At 43.5% G+C, this 19,565-nt stretch overlaps 1 protein-coding gene across 2 annotated transcripts in view; it reads left to right on the top strand.

Annotated features, from left to right (window-relative positions):
- LOC106588620 (collagen alpha-1(XXII) chain) overlaps positions 1 to 16,748 on the top strand; it is a 77,478-nt gene extending 60,730 nt beyond the window's left edge. For both annotated transcript variants that reach the window (XM_014177786.2, XM_014177785.2), the window contains 28 exons: positions 1,656 to 1,709; positions 1,798 to 1,851; positions 1,997 to 2,050; positions 2,238 to 2,342; positions 3,360 to 3,404; positions 4,029 to 4,106; positions 4,205 to 4,240; positions 4,360 to 4,458; positions 4,704 to 4,739; positions 4,852 to 4,965; positions 6,325 to 6,378; positions 6,554 to 6,661; positions 6,830 to 6,883; positions 7,092 to 7,145; positions 7,341 to 7,394; positions 7,604 to 7,657; positions 7,764 to 7,808; positions 8,478 to 8,531; positions 8,627 to 8,680; positions 8,973 to 9,026; positions 12,056 to 12,127; positions 12,328 to 12,363; positions 12,547 to 12,591; positions 12,672 to 12,851; positions 13,043 to 13,109; positions 13,235 to 13,417; positions 13,672 to 13,749; positions 13,962 to 16,748. In XM_014177786.2, coding sequence (XP_014033261.1) covers positions 1,656 to 1,709; positions 1,798 to 1,851; positions 1,997 to 2,050; positions 2,238 to 2,342; positions 3,360 to 3,404; positions 4,029 to 4,106; positions 4,205 to 4,240; positions 4,360 to 4,458; positions 4,704 to 4,739; positions 4,852 to 4,965; positions 6,325 to 6,378; positions 6,554 to 6,661; positions 6,830 to 6,883; positions 7,092 to 7,145; positions 7,341 to 7,394; positions 7,604 to 7,657; positions 7,764 to 7,808; positions 8,478 to 8,531; positions 8,627 to 8,680; positions 8,973 to 9,026; positions 12,056 to 12,127; positions 12,328 to 12,363; positions 12,547 to 12,591; positions 12,672 to 12,851; positions 13,043 to 13,109; positions 13,235 to 13,417; positions 13,672 to 13,749; positions 13,962 to 14,155 — 2,115 coding nt within the window. In that variant the 3' untranslated portion in view covers positions 14,156 to 16,748. The remainder of the gene's footprint in view (positions 1 to 1,655; positions 1,710 to 1,797; positions 1,852 to 1,996; positions 2,051 to 2,237; positions 2,343 to 3,359; positions 3,405 to 4,028; positions 4,107 to 4,204; positions 4,241 to 4,359; positions 4,459 to 4,703; positions 4,740 to 4,851; positions 4,966 to 6,324; positions 6,379 to 6,553; positions 6,662 to 6,829; positions 6,884 to 7,091; positions 7,146 to 7,340; positions 7,395 to 7,603; positions 7,658 to 7,763; positions 7,809 to 8,477; positions 8,532 to 8,626; positions 8,681 to 8,972; positions 9,027 to 12,055; positions 12,128 to 12,327; positions 12,364 to 12,546; positions 12,592 to 12,671; positions 12,852 to 13,042; positions 13,110 to 13,234; positions 13,418 to 13,671; positions 13,750 to 13,961) is intronic.
- The last annotated feature ends 2,817 nt before the right edge of the window (positions 16,749 to 19,565 follow it).

Raw genomic sequence — 19,565 nt, 5'->3', positions numbered from 1 at the left:
TCAAATGTTATTTATAATTGGACACTCATCTATTCACAACCCACGTAGAGACTATAACATAAGGGCCCTATAAAATCTGTATATTTTTGGGGCCTGATACCATTTTGTACAACTCTTAAAGAAGGACTGCTTTTAAAAAGCACCGAATCCCTTTGAAGCGGCCTATGTGGCATCAATAGGAGTCAGAAAAAGTTATTTGAGCGTCAAAATTGACTACAAAGTGCAAATAGGATAATTTTGGTCATAAAGTCAGTCTCGTCTAAAACTAATTTTGGAACATCCATGTGTCACAAAGGGTAAATTAAGGTCTGTCCATTTTCACATTAACATGGGGTGAACAGCATAGACATTGCGACAGACCTGTCCAGCAGCTCCGACTGTTTACATAAGGCAACACGTCACCATTTCTTTACTTGAGAAATACTGCACTAAACACCTTAGTTAGATGTAAAATTGCGCAACTAAAACATCCTCGGCAAAAACTTCAAAATCAATTACATATTTATTGAGTTATCTTAGATTCATTCTTGGGATTTTGAGGAAGTGAAATAGACTTCTGCATCTACAGTGTCTCATAGGGGACAAACATCATTAATTGGTCAGGAAACACTCCTCTAAGACTGAAATCTAATTTTTGTAATGAGCAACAGAAAAACACACGTGGCAACCAATATGTTAAGTTGCTTTTTAAACCACATCAGGAGATCATTATTGAGGTCAGGGAAAAATTCTAAGACATTTTAGTGACCCTTTAATTCAAGTGCGCGCCTAGCAAGAGGCTGTTGTTTAGCTGTGTTTTTGTAGCGCACATGCGATGGTAGAGTTTGCAAAATAAATACTCTGAATTGATGCAAATAATCATGATAGCATTTTGCCAGGTAAGCACAGCCTACTTTGTAGTTAACCTTTAATTGAGAAGACGGTTTTCCTTGGCATCATCGCTAACGGCTAGACTTAAGCAATAAGGCCAGAGGAGGTGTAGTATACGGCCAATATACCACGGCTAAGCGCTGTTCTTAGGCATGACGCAACGCGGTATATATACAGGCAGTATCACATCCGGCTGTGATTGGGAGTCCCATAGGGCGTCGCACAATTGGCCCAGCGTCGTCCGGGTTTGTCTGGGGTAGGCCGTCATTGTAAATAAGAATTTGTTCTTAACTGACTTACCTTGTTAAATAAAGGTTCAATTTAAAATTAAAATTAAATATATATTGGCCATATATCACAAACCCAGAGGAGCTTTATTGCTATTAAAAACTGGTTACCAACGAAATTAGAGCAGTAAAACTAAACGTTTTGTCATACCCGTGGGCTCAAACCACCCAGTTTATTAAAAGTGGTAGACACTGCACGCACACAGTCAAGGGCATTCTGGTCTTCAGAAAGTTGCAGGAAATACGAATCGCTGATGTACTCTGTTCATGTCTAATGATAAACTTAGACAAATTAATACATTTTCAATACATTTAGTTGATTCTCTATGAGCTCAATCATTGTTTTTATATTGTCAAATTTCATCGCGGATTATATAAGGACCTACATAAGGTGTCCTCCATTGGAAAATAGAAATCAAACCTCAACATAATTTGACATATTATACTGAATGATTTCCACTTCCTTCATAACCTTGTTTGTTATCCCTGTCAATGCAGGGACCTAAAGGTGACATTGGCCCTAAAGGAGAGACTGGGAGACAAGGAGAGCCTGTAAGTTCTGGATCCTTACTGCTGTATATTTGTCTGATAATAATATTACATATAGACAGTTGTGAATGAAGCCTTGTTTCTATTCCAGGGTCCTCCAGGATTGCAGGGAACACAGGGTACCCGTGGACTGCCTGGCAATGTGGTAGGTTCATTTTGTGAAAATGACAGCCCCAAAATATTTTAAACATATGGAATTTGTGTGCTGGTGGTCGAGGACATCCCTTATGCTTTAAACTAACCTTTAACCTAATGTGTGCCCTGAACTTCTCTCTCTGTCTATGACACAGGGCATCCCTGGAACCATTGGACCACCTGGAATAGCTGGACAGAGAGGAGAGAGGGTCAGTAACCGTATCACTGCTTTGCAATATGGAAAAACAGGTGATCTCAAATGTGTTGTTCTAGGGACATCATATTGTAACTCGTAACTCGTGTGTTCTAGGGACCTTCTATTGTAACTCGTGCTGTGTGAATGACTAAGCTATGCTATGCAACACTATGCTATGCTCATCATGTGGTGTGCTCCAGGGAGAGATGGGGAAGGAGGGTCGTGGTGGCGCCCCAGGCCCTCCTGGAGATGCAGGCATACAAGGACCCCCTGGCCTACCAGGGAAGGGCAAAGACGGACAGAACGTAAGACACAGAAACATCACTCTGTATAAGACGTTCAAACCTCATTGTTACGTTCAAACCTCATTGTTACGTTCAAACTTCATTGTTACGTTCAAACCTCATTGTTACGTTCAAACCTCATTGTTACATTCAAGCCTCATTGTTACGTTCAAACCTAATTTTTACGTTCAAACCTCATTTTTACGTTCAAACCTCATTTTTACGTTCAAACCTCATTGTTACCTTCAAACCTCATTGTTACGTTCAAACCTCATTGTTGGGTTCAAACCTCGAGTTTCTCCTGTCTGCGTGACCACTATAACCAAGGTCAAGAGTTTTGCATGGTCTTTTTGCATGGTCTTGTGGCATAGTCAGGAAAAAGTCCTGACTACAGAATTAACACACATCTAACTTGTTATCCAGACTCTAAGAAGTATGAACCAGAGTTTGTTGGCACTTATCCAATCAGGAAATGAAGAGCTCAGGCTCTGGGGTTTCAATTGAAAAGCCATTCACATCCTTTACGGGTATTGGCTGCACATGTACATAAATCAACATGCATTTAAATACAACCATACTACAGTATGACTGGTTATGTTAGTGCAGTACAACCCGCATTATACAGTTATGCCAACGTTTTGACCTAGAACCTTTTTACTCATTTTCTACACCACAAACATATGGTGATAATGCTGAGAAAGCAAACAAACAGAACATACACAATTTCCCGCTTTATCACATTAAACTAATGAATGAACCCAGCAGGACATGTGCTGTGTGTGTGTGTGTGTCCATTTTACTACTGCCAGCTGCTGCTCTATAACACATAACACATAACCCTCATGCATACACCAGTACAGTACACTATTTGCACAAATACATAGTGATTATTCTCCTATGTGTTACATTGGTTTCTATTACCCTAGTCCAGGGAACTGTAGGACCATGTATTTTATGCTATAAGACTTTAAATGCCAAGTGTTTGATTTCACCAGCCAGTGGGCTCATAATAGTGTTATGTGTGATATTATATTACAGGGTGATCCTGGACAGCAGGGAATTGAAGGACCGCCCGGCCAGAAGGTAATGTCATTTTAAAGTTGGGTTGGGGTGGAAGGGAGGGAAGGGTAGAGAGAAACATTAGTGCCTTGAAGCCAGGGGTGATTCTGGTAACAAAACGTTTTTATTTTTCTCTAGCTTAGGAAGAAAACAATCCATTTTGGTTGGACAAAAGCAATTTTCTTTGACCACCATACCGTGACTGACACACTGATTTAACAACAGCTTTTTTGGGAGCCGATTAGTGGGGGGGGGGGATAGAGAGAGTAATTAATTGAGGATAGTGCAAGGTAGAGGCCTTGCATGTACATTCTGTTGATTCCATCTCTGTAGTTTTTAAACCATCCTCCATGGTCACCTTTACAACCACCACACTGAATACTAAAACTTCACATTGGATTCTCTGTTGTTAGAAATACACACAAATGTGATGTATCTTGCCTGAGCAGCCAAGACCTGCAAAGATCAACAACCACTCTGCTCAGCACAGCGGAACTCTCTGAGCCAAACATTACGATAGTACAGTAATGTCATCAGAGAGTATTGGCGATTGCATTAAGAGGACACAGTGTCCCCTGGTTGGATGGTGACCAAGGTTCTGTTGGTGTCTTATTGGATGGTAACCAAGGTTGTGTCTGTGTGTTCCAGGGCCAACCCGGATCCCAGGGACTTCAGGGGGTTCCAGGGAACAGGGGTCCTCCAGGAGAAGGCAAAGTTGGACCCCCGGTAAAGACAACCACTACACACACATAACCACGCCACACACACACACATTCAATTTTGCAGCATATTTTGAACACTGAGAACATCTTTATCTTTTACAGGGACCTTCAGGGCCAAATGGTGCAGTTGGACCACCGGTAAAAACATTTTTGTCATAGTTATGCTCAGTCTTAGAGTGACAAAGTCAATGTGAAAACATGAACTGAGTAATGTTCAAAGAAAAGTTCAACTGACTGCTGTTTGTTTCCTGGTTCAGGGCATGAGAGGTCTGTCAGGCGTCGCTGGTGCACAGGGACCTGCAGGACACAATGGTTTACCAGGAAGACCAGGAGAGAAGGGATCCCCAGGAGAGCCAGTAAGTTGACCAGTACAGTAAATGGGGTTTGGAAACGTCCCAACACTACAAACTGAGACCAAAAACTGTACCTTCACTATACTGTACCTTCACTATACTGTACCTTCACTATACTGTACCTTCGTTACCACTGCACTGACATGATGGAACACCTATGGGGATGTACTCAAACAAATAATGTGAAAATCAGTCCAATCAACCTTTATATAATAATGGATCAAACTAATATAAACCATCTGTTTCAGGGAGCAGCAGCAGACTTGTCGGATTTGAATCTGAAGGTAAGGAGGAGAGCGCTATTACTATAGTACTGTTTCCTCCATCTTTGGTGATACAGTGTATTCTGAGACAGAAGGATTCTTTCATCACTCGGTGTTTCTCCTTGCCCTTCAGGATGTGTGTTCAGACTGCCCAGCCGGAGCCCCGGGACAGCCTGGTCTGCCAGGGACACCAGGGGACAAGGGACAAGCTGGACCCCCAGGGACGAATGGACAGGATGGGTACCAAGTAAGGACAAAGTCAGAGCACCATGCTATTCCATCTGTTGTATGATAAAGTCACATCCTGAATCATTAATAGGAATAATATGATCCTCTCCACAGCACTTCTTCATACTCTAAACACTACAAAGAGAAGTTACGGCTAGGCGTCCCGCCAGCTTAAATTCTTGTTAATCTAACTGCATTGTCCGATTTACAATAGGCTTTACAGCGAAAGCATGCCATGCCATTGTTTGAGGACGGCGCCCCACATCAAAATATTTTTCAACCAGCACAGGTTTCATAAATTCACAAATAGCGATTAAATGTGCACTTACTTTTTGAAAATCTTCCTCTGATTTTCAATTCAAAGGGTCCCAGCTACAACATGTAGTGTCGTTTTGTTAGATAAAATCCTTCTTCATGTCCCAAAAAGTCAGTTTAGTTGGTGCCATCGATTTGAGTAATTCACTCGTTCAACAGGCAGAGAAAGGAATCCATAAAGCTACCGCTAAGCTTTGTTAAAACTAGTCAAAATACATTTATATTTAATCCTCAGGTACCCTAAAATGTAATTAAACTATAATATTTTATACGGAAAGAAGTATGTTCAATAGAAAAGTGATATTAACAGGTGCGCGTCCTCTTCATCGTGCGCTCACAGACTGATTTCCAACTCTGTGTTCCTGTGTCAAAACTCAGAATTCTTCCTTGTTTTGGAAGAAACAAGCCTGAAACCTTGAACAAAGACTGTTGTTATCTAGTGGAAGCCATAGGAATTGCAATCTGGGAGCTGGATTTAACTTTTTCCCTATATGTTCTAATGGAAGAGCATAGCCTCTCAAAAAAAGTATTTCCGGGTTGGTTCTTCTTTGGATTTTCTCCTACCATATCTATTGTGTTATAGTCTCCTACATTATTTAAACATTTCCACAAACTTCAGAGTGTCTTCTTTCCAGTGGTACCAATTATATGCATATCCTGGCTTCAGGGCCTGAGTAACAGGCAGTTTACTTTGGGCATGTCAGTCAGACAGGAAGAAGAGAAAAAAGACCCTAGCCTGAAGAAGATTTATTAACTTCATAATAGCATGCCTCAGACAGTGGCCTAGGAGAAGTCTCCTCCGAGGAGTCTCCTGTATTCATCACACTGTGTTTGACTGAAGTGGTGGGAAGGTATCAGGCTGGCTCTCTCAGCATCGTTAGGCTTCCTGTCCTCTGGGGGGTATAGTGAATGATCAGGACCTGGAGACAGGGCTGCTGATGGTCTTTTTGGAGAGGGAGAGAGAGGGAGGAGAGACAAAAACAGACAGACCTGAAAGAGAGATGTATAGAGATAGCCTTTAGCTAGCCAGAAACTGATGGTGTCTGTGTCATTATCCTTGCAGGGCCAGGCAGGCCAGGCTGGACCCACTGGACCCCCAGGAGCTAATGGAGAAAAGGCAAGTCCTCCTCAACCACACCCGATTATCACCAGCACACTTTTACCTCCATAGAATATAAATGTTTGAGTTGAAGACCTGAAAACATCCAGTGGTTTGTGTCTGTTATGTCCATTGCCATAGAACACAGTGGCCAGAGGTGATATGCATTATTTATTTACTGTTTGTCCTACAGGGTGTGAAAGGTGATAGAGGACCCCAAGGAGGGCCTGGAGACAAAGGTGAAATAGGCCACACCGGACCCCCCGGCCACCCCGGTGCTGCTGGCATCATGGGGAATCCTGTGAGTACCTGTACCTGCCTGGTGGTACTACCAGTGCCTACCATAGGCCATCATCTTTGCTATTTAGTAGCCTAGTCTCATATCCCTGTGTGCTGTATTGCCAACTCCGATGGTCATTGCAGTAGGATGAATGTTCTTTCTGACTCTTCCCTCTTCGTCTCTCTGTAGGGTAACAACGGTCAACCCGGCCCCATCGGTCCCCCAGGAGCCCCTGGAGAAAAAGTCAGGATGCTGTCAATGTGTTTCATTTTCAGACCACATATTGCACTACATGTCATCAGTTTTATATTGGCCTCGTCCCACTGGCTGGCCATATAGGTCAACTGGGCTGAGTGTTGTTTTGGCAGCGGTCATTAATCATCGTAGTGTTGTTGTTGATTTATCATGGTTGAATCTGTGGAACTATCTTGTGTCTGTTTTCACCCTGTAGGGCAAGGAGGGGATGAAGGGAATCCAGGGGCCACCAGGTCTACCAGGCTTAATGGTGAGAAACGCTGTTGATAAAGTTTTGTGAAGGAGTAGAAAGTACCTGTTGAAGACAAAATATTATTGATAGTAACAATACTAGTACAACCTCTATCTCAAGCTAACCATGATAACATACGTGGAACTTATGAAGTGGACTGTAAATAACAGTTTGAAAATTAAGTCTAAATTCTAAAAGCTGAATGTTCCACAGGGTCAAATGGGAAAAATTGGCAAAGATGGCCGCCAAGGAGAACAAGGAGAATCTGTGAGTACACATGATTTGGCCAAAATATTATTCCCAACATATTCTGCATGTACTGTATATCTAATTGGGCTTCATTTCCATGGATACATTCTGTACATAATCAGTCATAATGGTCTCTGGTTATACAAGGCACAATATGTGTCCCCTGCATATTTACCTGCACATCATTCCCTTGGTGTGTGTAATCTGACCATGTGGTGTGATCTCAGGGTAAACAAGGAGAGCCAGGACCACCAGGACAACAAGGACTCAGGGGAATGCCTGTGAGTAACTAAAACTGTGGGGATGATTATTTAACTGTGTGGTTAATGAAAATATAATTTCACTAGTAATATTGGTGTATTTATGTTAATGATTATCTCCATGCAGGGCTTCAAGGGTCACAGAGGAGAGCCTGGACCACCAGGGTCAAAGGTCAGTCCATTGACTCCCATGTCACAATAGTCAACACATTAGATGACTAGGCCATAAAGTGTTGAATATGAACGTGGGCTTATGTCTTCCCTGGTCTGTCAAGATTAAATCATCTCACTCTCAAAATTGTGACACATGCCTACTCTCATTAAATCTCACTCAGCTCTCAGCTCTGGGATACGATATCTGCCACAGCAGTGTGACCAATAGCATGTCTCAGTATAGTGTGACCTTTATAGTGTGACCAATGGCATGCCTCATTACAGACACCACTGAGGCACTGAAACACAGTGCCAGGCTCACATCCCCTCCAGCCTTTTCTCTGACCGAGATGGACCAAGTGCCCAAGTGCATCACCAGAACACCTCTCTTAAGACAGAGGATTATGTTGGATTGACTCCTCTCTACCTCCACGTCAACCTATGGATTTTAAAGAACACATTGGATGTACTGTATAAGAGTGTCTCGCCTTGACCCAAGACTCGTAGATTCAAGCCATCAAGGTCAAGGCGTTGGAGTTTTACTCTAATCCCCATAGATTTTACCATTGAAGCCCCTTTCTATAGCTATAATCAAAATATTTTCTATAGAACAAAATTAGGAAAAGAGAGGCCTACCGTGAATTGATTGATTGCATTGATTAATATATTTCTGTCCTTAACCAATCAGGGTGAAGATGGAAAGGAAGGCCGTAGTGGACCAGAGGGTAAACCTGGCCAAGACGTGAGTAAGAACACCAATTTAGCCAATCATAACTCTGTAATTATCAACATACAGGGAATGTCTCACTAATATATGCGTTGTGTTTGTTTTTGAAGGGTAATATTGGACCACTTGGACCAGAGGGCCTTGCTGGCCGGAGAGGGGAGAATGTAAGTCACCTTTATACTGCAGTAGACAAGCCTTTATCTGCTGACACTTAGTACACCAGACTTAGCACGATGACAACCTGGTTGATAGAAAGTGACACAAATGTCTGTCTGTATTTCTCTCTCTCTCTCTCTCTCTCTCTCTCTCTCTCTCTCTCGCTCTCTCTCTCCCTCTCTACCTCTCCCTCTCTACCTCTCTCGCTCTCTCTCCCTCTCCCTCTCTACCCCTCTCGCTCTCTCTCCCTCTCTCTTTCTCCCTCCCTCCTTCCATCTCTACCTCTCAACCTCTCTCAAGGGTAAACCTGGTGAACCAGGACCTTCAGGAAAGCCAGGAGCCCCTGGTACTCCTGTGAGTGATTATTTATATACAGCAGTAACTGCTCTTAACATTGCATACATTGCTTCTGTGAAAACAGAAACATGCACATGCAGTGAAATGCTGTTTGTATTTCGCGAACACAGCAGCTTCCCTCTACTATGTATCTGGTCGTTAGATCAAGCCCCACCAAGCCCTTGTAAATATGAATATGAATCACTTGCAGCTGTTTAGTCTTCCACCGCAAGATCTTTTAGGAGATTTACCTCCAACAATAGCAACGTTCATAAGAACGTCAGATAGCTAAACGTTAGGTTAATCTCACCCAGTCCCTTATAACGAGTAGTGCTGCCTGTGAGATAATGGCGCCGGAAAGGATGGCTGCCGTTTTATGGGATCTTAACCAACCGTGCTATTTTATTTATTTTTTTTCACATTGTTTGTAACTTATTTTGTACATAATGTTGCTGCTACTGTCTCTTATGACCAAAAAGAGATTCTGGACATCAGAACAACGATTACTCATCTTGAATTGGACGAAGAATTTTTCTTTAATGAGTCGGACGAGAGGGATTTACTCCAGACACCCAAACAGGCCCTCATCCCCATCATTCACAGGAGAAAGAGACAGAGGATTTCACAGAAGGAGATCGGGGTGCCTTGTGAGGATCAGGCGATGAGTGGCTAATCTGCCTTTGCCATCGGTATTATTGGCCAATGTAAAATCGCTGGATAATAAAATGGACGAACTAAAAGCGCATATACCCTACCAATGGGACATTAAAAACTGTGATATCTTATGTTTCACAGAGTCGTGGCTGAACGACGACATGAATAACATACAGCTGGCGGGTTATACACTGTACCGGCAGGATAGAACAGCAGCCTCTGGTAAGACAAGGAGTGGCGTCCTAGTATATTTGTAAACAACAGCTGGTGCATGATATCTAAGGAAGTCTTGAGGTTTTGTTCGCCTGAGGTAAAGTACCTCATGATAAGCTGTAGACGACACTATCTACAAAGAGAGTTTTCATCTATATTCTCTGTAGCTGTCTATTTACCACCACAAACCGATGCTGGCACTAAGACCACACTCAATGAGCTGTATACAGCCATAAGCAAACAGGAAACATTCACAAGGCCGCAGGGCCAGAATTATTACCAGGACGTGTACTCTGAGCACGCGCTGACCAACTGGCAAGTGTCTTCACTGACATGTTCAACCTCTCTCTGTCTGATTCTGAAATACAAACATGTTTCAAGCAGACCACCATTGTCCCTGTGCCCAAGAACACTTAGGTAACCTGCCTAAATGACTACCGACCCGTGGTACTCATGTCTGGTTCACATCAACACCATTATCCCAGAAACCCTAGCCCCATTCCAATTTGCATACCACCGTAACAGATCCACAGATGATGCAATCTCTATTGCACTCCACACTGCCCTTTTCCCCCTGGACAAAAGGAACACCTAAGTTAGAATGCTATTCGTTGACTACAGCTCAGCGTTCAACACCATAGTGCCTTCAGAGCTCATCACTAAGCTAAGGTCCCTGGGACTAAACATCTCCCTCTGCAACTGGATCCTGGACTTCCTGACGGGCTGCCCTCAGGTGGTAAAGGTTGATAACAACACATCCACCACGCTGATCCTCAACACAGGGGCCCCTCAGGGGTGCATGCTCAGTCCCCACCTGTACACTCATGACTGTACGGCCAGGCACAACTCCAACACCATCATTAAGTTTGCCAATGACACAATTGTAGGCCTGATCACCGTCAACGATGAGACAGTGTCAGAGTCGTCGTAAGGATTGGACCAAGGTGCAGCGGGTAAAGTGCTCATCTTCTTAATTTATTTAAAGATAACACTTGAACAAAATAAACAAAACAGTTCCGTAAGGCAACACAGGCTATACAGGAAAACAACCACCCACAAAATACAAGTGAAACAAACACAACTAAATATGGCCTCCAATTAGAGACAACGACAACCAGCTGCCTCTAATTGGAGGTCATTGCCAAAACCCCAACATAGAAATAGAAAACTAGATATAAACATAGAAATAGATAACATAGAACCTAAACCCAAAAACACAGAAACACACAAAACAAACACCCCCTGCCACGCCCTGACCAAACTACAATGACAAATAACCCCTTTTACTGGTCAGGACGTGACAGGCAGCCTATAGGGAGGAGGTCAGAGACCTGACCGTGTGGTGCAAGGACAACAACCTCTCCCTCAACGTGATCAAGACAAAGGAGATGATTGTGGACTATAGGATAAGGAGGACTGAGTACGCACCCATTCTCATTGATGGGAATATAGTGGAGCAGGTTGAGAGCTTCAAGATTTGGCATGGGTCCTCAGATCCTCAAAAGGTTCTACAGCTGCACCATCGAGAGCATCCTGACGGGTTGCATCACTGCCTGGTAAAGCAACTGCTCGGCCTCCGACCGCAAGGCACTACAGAGGGTAGTGCGTACGGCCCAGTACATCACTGGGCCAAGCTTCCTGCCATCCAGGACCTCTATACCAGGCGACATCAGAGGAAGGCCCTAAAAATTGTCAAAGACTCCAGCCACCCTAGTCATAGACTGTTCTGTCTGCTACCTCACTGCATGCGGTACCGGAGTGCCAAGTCTAGGTCCAAGAGACGTCTAAACAGCTTCCAGCCCCAAGCCATAAGACTCCTGAACATCTAATCAAATGGCTACCCAGACTATTTGCAGTGCCCCCCCCCTCTTTCACGCTGCTGCTACTCTCTGTTATTATCTATGCATAGTCACTTTAATAACTCTACCTACATATACATATTACCTCAATTACCTCGACTAACCGTTGCCCCCACACATTGACTCTGTACCGGTACCCCCTGTATATAGCCTCGCTATTGTTATTTTACTGCTGCTCTTTGTTTGTTTTTTGGTGTATTTTTCTTAAAACTGCAGTCTTAGTTAAGGGCTTGTAAGTATGCATTTCACTGTTCGGTGCATGTGACAAATGACTACGCCATGTGAAAATCATAAGTCCCTGTGTTTCTGTGTGTATTACAGGGTCCGGCTGGAGCCAAGGGAGACCCTGGGAACCCAGGATTACCAGGCTTTAGTGGTCCAAAGGGACCTTTGGTAAATAGGGATTCCTGCTCATCAACGTCATTACTAGTGTGCTAAGCTACTGTTGCTACACCTCCTAGTCCTTCATGTTGGAACAGTCTGAGTTGATGTTCAGCCACAAGAGGATTTGAAGTTGTGATGCAAGCATTTCTGATTTGATCAAATGTATTTCTACTTAAACGTCTCTTCCTTCCATCTCTCTATCTATCTAGGGTCCTGCTGGTCCTGTCGGCCCAGAGGGAAAACAGGTAAGAACCATTGAGTGATTGATTGATTGGTTCGTTTGTTTGTTGATGATTTTTGGAGACATATTTCAATTTTCATCAGCTACTTTTAGTATCTTTACACTATGAAATAGATATGATGTGGAACATGGATTGGGAGATGTCTTGCCAATGACACGTTAAACAAACTCCTTGTCTGTTTCACAGGGTATGTCAGGCAGAGCAGGAGAACGTGGAGTCAAAGGAGAGAGGGTGAGTACATGCTCAACCAAATACCATAAACAACATTGTTTATATTGTCTCTGAGTGTGTTTTGTTGGATGTCTTTGTAGGGCGACTCAGGTGGGAAGGGAGATAAGGGATCTGTTGGAGATCCAGGTATGCCTGGTAACCCGGGGCCCCCAGGCCGTAAGGGCCACACAGGGATGATGGGTATGTCCGGGCCCCCAGGAGAGGTGGGACTTACCGGGCCTCAGGGAACATCTGGAAACCCCGGACAACCAGGACCACGGGTGAGTAATGACTTGAATACTTGCAATGGCTCCCCAGAGTTAACCGCCAGGTTTTAGCTCAGCAGGTTAACACAGTCTTGTTGTTTACAAAATACCCTTGTTCATATCCAGCCACAGTCAAAGTGCTATAGAAAATATTACAGACATCTGGAAATCGATGACGTAAACATGCTAATTTCTCCTTCCAACAGGGAGAGTCAACATCACTGGAAACAATGAGAAGGCTGATCCAGGAGGAACTAGCTAAAGCATTAGATGGTGAGACTGGCGTATTGTTAGGGACAATGGGACATTAGTGCAATCTGCAATGTATGCAATGTGTGTTTTACCTCATATGAGATGTGTAAGTCCTAATGGTGTGTGTCCGTGGGTTCCACCTCCAGACAAAATGGCGTACCTGATGGCCCAGATCCAGCCAGCCCATGTGAAGAGCACGGCAGGTCGGCCAGGACCTCCAGGCCCCTCGGGGAAAGACGGGAGCCACGGTCGCCCCGGACCCCCAGGGGAGCCTGGCATGCCAGGGCAGAATGGAGGAGACGGCATGAGGGGACCCATGGGTCCTAAAGGTAACTGATCCAAAGTGAAGACCCATTGTTATTGGTCACACATACTGTATTTCTTGGTTCAGATATACAGACACTGTGAGAGCATAATACTAAAAAGTGTAATATTGTCAAACCACTACGTGAGAGGTTTCAGGTTTCCACAAAACACAGTTTTACCAATCATTGATATTCATTGCCTTTGGTGGTCTTGATTTAGGCACTGTCTGTAAGAACATCATTGTGAGTGTTGTGTCTGTCATCTCTGTGCCGTCCAGGTGAGAGAGGATCCAGAGGAGACAAGGGAGAAAATGGAGTTGGACAGAGAGGAGAGACTGGACCATCAGGTCCTATAGGTACAGTACTGTTGATCTATTACAGCAATATATCAATAGAATGTCTCTATTACAGCAATATCATTCTAAATGGGTGATTGTTTGTGTCCATCTTGAGATCCGTAGTTGCTAAACTATGCACTATCCAGCACGAGTGGGGTGAGTGACTGACACTTGAACTTCCTAAGAAAGCAGCAGTTGCTTCAGTGTGACTTTGCTACTCCACCCCCCAGGTCCAGCAGGTATGCCAGGCTATGGTAAGGACGGGCAGCCCGGGGCGGCTGGAGCTCAGGGAGAAGCAGGGAATCCTGGCCCCCATGGCCAGCCAGGGCCCAGCGGACCCCCAGGACAGTGTGACCCCTCCCAGTGTGCCTACTACGCTAGTCTGGGATCACGACCCCACACCAAGAACGTCAAGGGGACTTAAAGAGACAGGGACACACTAACTGCTTCTGAAATGGCAACCAATTCCTTACATAGTGCACGACTTTGGTCAAAGGTAGTGCACTAGAAAGGGAATAGGATGCCATTTTGGATGCAGACCAAGAGCTAAAAGTCCAGCTATTTATGAACTGGGATGTGTCAGGATGAACCAAGAACTTTTCTTTCTATAAAAATATATCTCCTTAGTTTGGAGGGAGCTCGAGAGAAGTGTTCTGCCTGCCTGCCGGTCAGAATTAGTTTGTTTTTGTTTTTGTTGTGGGGGTTGGGGGTGAAATGACCAGGGGAAGTGGGTGTGGAGGGTTGGTTGGTGTCTGATATTTGGTAATGTTATCATCAAGAATTACGTAATTTGTTCAACTTAGACGGACTGCCATTGTTCCTATCCGGCTCGAAGGACCATGTAAAAGACCACCGACTACAGTCATGATTACTGGGCTTACTGGGCCTGGGTTCAAATAGGATTTGTTTTCGCTTGATTGAGCTTACCTGGCACAATGGAACCAATGGAATAGTCGTCAAAAGTGCAAACCCTGCTGATCTGGCACTTTAGGCAGGCTCAATCAAACACTCAAAACTATTTCAAAGAAAACAAATACCATCTGTACCCATGTCTGGTAAAAGATGGAGCCGCAGTTACAGAACGGCCATTTATACCATAATAGCGTTGTCAGTCTCCCAACATACACAGTCGTCAGTCTGGTATGGGTTTAACATTAGACTCAACCCATCAGTCAGTAGCCACATCATTGATCCAGCAGTAGGCAGCTCCTCTGAAGTCAACTGGTAGTGATCCAGTCAAGTTATTTCTATTGATGGGAAGGGAACATTAGCCTGAATGGGAAGGGAACATTAGCCTGAATGGGAAGGGAACATTAGCCTGAATGAGACACAATCTGAAATGTCAATATTAAGCTTCATGGATGGATCTTTAATGAGGCTGTGGATGGTGGTGAACGACTACATGCTTTGTTTTGCCTTGCCTGTAAGCTTCTAATAGTGCAATTGTCTTGAATAATGAGAGCCGGGCCACCAGTACTGGACAGGGTGAATACTGAACTTTCACATTCTCTGGGTATCTGTACAATTACTATCTTGACCTTTTGTGACAGCTTTAATTGCCTATTGTACAGTGTTTGTTCATTATTCCTCCAAAGGGAATCCAACTTCATGAATGGAAAACTACAAAAGGAAAACTACATTTCCCATTTCGTTTCTACCTAAGTGTCTCTGGTGATTCCACAGAGTCTGCCAGTAACCAGTCTGGAGAGAGAAGGTATTAAAACCACAGCTTTTGTTCCACTCGTTCCTCAAACGTTGCTTGTTTCCTTGCTTCACGCTACGTTCTCTGTAATGTGTCACTTCCTCTTGCTCATTAGCCAGTCCCCCTGTGGCACAGGCAGGCCAGGGACACAGTGACTCAAATAAAGACATTGTTTTAGCTAAATCGTTAAGTGCTATACAGCATGAGTTCCTTCTTCCCTGTTCTGTGATTGGTAAAGTCAGTGTGTATTCTGTCTGAAGGATGTCTTTCATCACTCATCCCACGTCCCTGGTGGACCAATTATACCCTCTCTAAAACTCACAAGATGAGTCGAGGGAGAGTCAGTAAAAAAGAATACAATAGATTACTCACTGCTCACTCTAGGGGAATTATTTTGGCTTGAAAAATGAGAAGAAATGTAAGACATCAACATTGAGGTTCCGAAATGTTCATCAGGTCACCAATAAAGTAAAATAGATATATTGTATTTCAGGCCTTCCTTATATGGATGTGAGCCTGGATCCAGCATGTATTTCTAGAACACAGTAAGAACACCCACAGTGTTTCCAGAACCCAGGCCAACACCAACAGTGTTCCAGAACCTAAGCCAACAGCCACAGTGAAATCACTGCTTGGCCATCTGCACCTCAGGTCACTTCACTGAAGGTCGTCCAAAGTGCTCTCCAGAATATTTATAGCTAAATATACAGTGTCTACATTGCCCACTGTACTGTAGCCTATAAAACTGTGCCTCATGATCCATGGCAGTCAAAGGAACAGAGACAGTATACTCTTCACTGACTTGCATACACTTTACTACCACATCACAGTGGAGATGTGTGGACTTCGTTATGAATTACGTTTCAGAATGCCAGAATGCCAAATAGGAGAAATATAATAGTAACATAATGGTTTTGTAAATGGAAAACGCTTGTTAGTCCATTGATATGAGCATTAGAATGTCTGATGTATGCTGCCAGTGCTCCCCATAGAAAATAATGCAAAAGGTGCACGTTTCTAATTATGTTTGGTTTGTTTCCTGATTTCATCTAAATTTGTGATAATTGAAAACAACCAACTGTATGTAACTGATTTAGAGTTTTTGTTAATTCTACTGTTAAATTATTCACAGTTTGAAATACCAGTAGCTTACCGTATGTGGAATGTTAAAAATGGTTTTACGATGGTAATCCTTACCTGTTTATCCTAAAAGATTGGTACTAAAATATCCTAAATTAGTGGCTGGTATGTTTGTACGTATTGGAAAGGTGTATTATGTACTGTATCATGTTGTAATAAAGACTGGAACAGATCATTTTTTTAGAAAAAGGCTTTTCCTTTCCTTTGTGAGTAATCTTTCTGTGTCCTCTTATAAGTGCTGGTATGACTTGAATTCTCAATTGTTAGGTTTCCTACTTAACCTCTTTGCTCAATGTCTAATACTACCAGCTAATTTACCAGTAGACCCTGCAGGCATATGACAAGTTCATTGCTTCTTTTGAATGTCAATCGCAACTTCTACAGACCCAATGAAATGAACAGTAATCGCTCAGTTTAAAATGTTCTCCCGTTATCGTTTGCATAGCATGCACAATTGGCAGTTCTGTAAAATATCTAACCAATTTTTATTGCTAATCAGAATTGTAATTTTTCTGAAACTATCCATCATGCAGCTGTTGGTATGTTAGTGGTTTATGTACAACCTATAGCCTATTATTCTAAGGGATGCCAGTAGATCCATGATTAGACCAATGAGAACAAATAGATGCCGTTGAGGGGAGGGGGGGGTGATGGGAGGAGGAAGAGGAGGAGGGAGATGGGGAGGAGGTGGAGGAGGGGGTGGAAGGGGGAGGGGAATGGGGAGTAGGGGGAGGGTGAAGAGGAGGAGGGGATTGGGGAGGAGGAGAAGGGGGAGGAGGAGGCAGAAGAGGGGGAGGAGGAGGAGGTGGAGGTGGAGGAGGGGGGGGTGGAGGAGGAGGATGGGGAGGTGGTAGAGGAGGAGGATGGGGAGGTGGTAGAGGAGGGGGAGGAAGAGGGGGAGGAGGAGGCTAGTTCTAGCCTGCAGTAGCCCATCTCCTGTTTCAGCCAACGGCCAGCAACCTTCTAAAGGTCATATTGACTCAATAAATGAATCTCTGGTGTATAGACTCAGAGAATGGGATGTTGACTCTCCTCTCTCAGTAACTAGGCAACGGTGAACTGGAAGACCCTGCGGACGTTTGTAACAAAGACTGATCAAACTGGTCCCCTGGAGGTCTTGCTCCATCCCTTGGATGTAACAGCTTCAACAGATAGAACTCTCCAATGGTAATCATGATGTCACAAAACATCTCTCAAATGGTAATGCTGAAAGTCACAAAGCTGTCAATACATAGTATTTTGGGCCTCACAAGTGGCGCTGCGGTCTAACCTGTTGAGGGTAGGGGGCAGTATTTGCACGGCCGGATAAAAAACGTACCCGATTTAATCTGGTTATTACTACTGCCCAGAAACTAGAATATGCATATAATTATTGGCTTTGGATAGAAAACACCCTAAAGTTTCTAAAACTGTTTGAATGGTGTCTGTGAGTATAACAGAACTCATATGGCAGGCAAAAACCTGAGAAGATTCTGTACAGGAAGTGCCCTCTCTGACCATTCCTTGGGCTTCTTGACTCTCTTTATTGAAAATGTTGGATCTTTGCTGTAACGTGACACTTCCTACGGCTCCCATAGGCTCTCAGAACCCGGGAAAAAGCTGAATGATGTCGAGGCAGCCCCTGGCTGAAAAACATTAGCGCCTTTGGTAAGTGGTCTATCAGAGGACAATGAGACTGAGGCGCGTGCACGAGGTGACCCCTGTTTTTATTTTCTCTCTCTTTGAATGTAAACACGGTTTCCCGGTCGGAATATTATCGCTTTTTTACGAGAAAAATGGCATAAAAATTGATTTTAAACAGCGGTTGACATGCTTCGAAGTACGGTAATGGAATATTTCGTTGGGCGCGTCACCCTTCTTTACACTTCGGATAGTGTCTTGAACGCACGAACAAAACAGAGGATATTTGAACATAACTATGGATTATTTTGAACCAAACCAACATTTGTTATTGAAGTAGAAATCCTGGGAGTGCATTCTGACGAAGAACAGCAAAGGTAATAAAATGTTTCTTATAGTAAATCTGACTTTGGTGAGGGCTAAACTTGGTGGGTGTCTAAATAGCTAGCCCTGTGATGCCGGGCTATCTACTCAGAATATTGCAAAATGTGCTTTCACCGAAAAGCTATTTTAAAATCGGACATAGCGAGTGCATAAAGGAGTTCTGTATCTATAATTCTTAAAATAATTATGTTTTTTGTGAACGTTTATCGTGAGTAATTTAGTAAATTCACCGGAAGTTCTGAACGTCACATGCTAATGTAAAAAGCTGGTTTTTGATATAAATATGAACTTGATTGAACAAAACATGCATGTATTGTATAACATAATGTCCTAGGATTGTCATCTGATGAAGATCATCAAAGGTTAGTGCCGCATTTAGCTGTGGTTTGGGTTTATGTGACATTATATGCTAGCTTAAAAAATGGGTGTCTGATTATTTCTGGCTGGGTACTCTGCTGACATAATCTAATGTTTTGCTTTCGTTGTAAAGCCTTTTTGAAATTGGACAGTGTGGTTAGATTAACAAGAGTCTTGTCTTTAAAATGGTGTAAAATAGTCATATGTTTGAGAAATTGAAGTAATAGCATTTCTAAGGTATTTGAATAACGCGCCACGGGATTCCACTGGCTGTTACGTAGGTGGGACGATTTCGTCCCACCTATCCTAGAGAGGCTAAGGCACTGCCTTGCAGTGCTTGAGGTGTCACTACAGATCTGACACGGTAGCCAGGTGTACGGTTTTCCTTCTGATACATTAGTGAGGCTGGCTTCCGGGTTAAGTGAGCAGTACAGCTTGGCAGGGTCGTGTTTCAGACAATGCATGGCTCTCGACCTTTGCTTCTCCCAAGTCCATACGGGAGTTGCAGCGATGGGACAAGACTGTAACTATCTATTGGATACCATGAAAAATGGCATGATATATCTTCCCTGGAGGGCCAATATAAAAAAAATGGACGAACGGTTTGTTCTAAAATGCTTCCCTAAAGGTA

Source organism: Salmo salar, chromosome ssa27 (assembly GCF_905237065.1).
Source record: "Salmo salar chromosome ssa27, Ssal_v3.1, whole genome shotgun sequence".
In the NCBI taxonomy this organism is placed as follows: Eukaryota; Metazoa; Chordata; class Actinopteri; order Salmoniformes; family Salmonidae; genus Salmo; species Salmo salar.
This window is presented reverse-complemented; position numbering and strand designations above follow the sequence as displayed.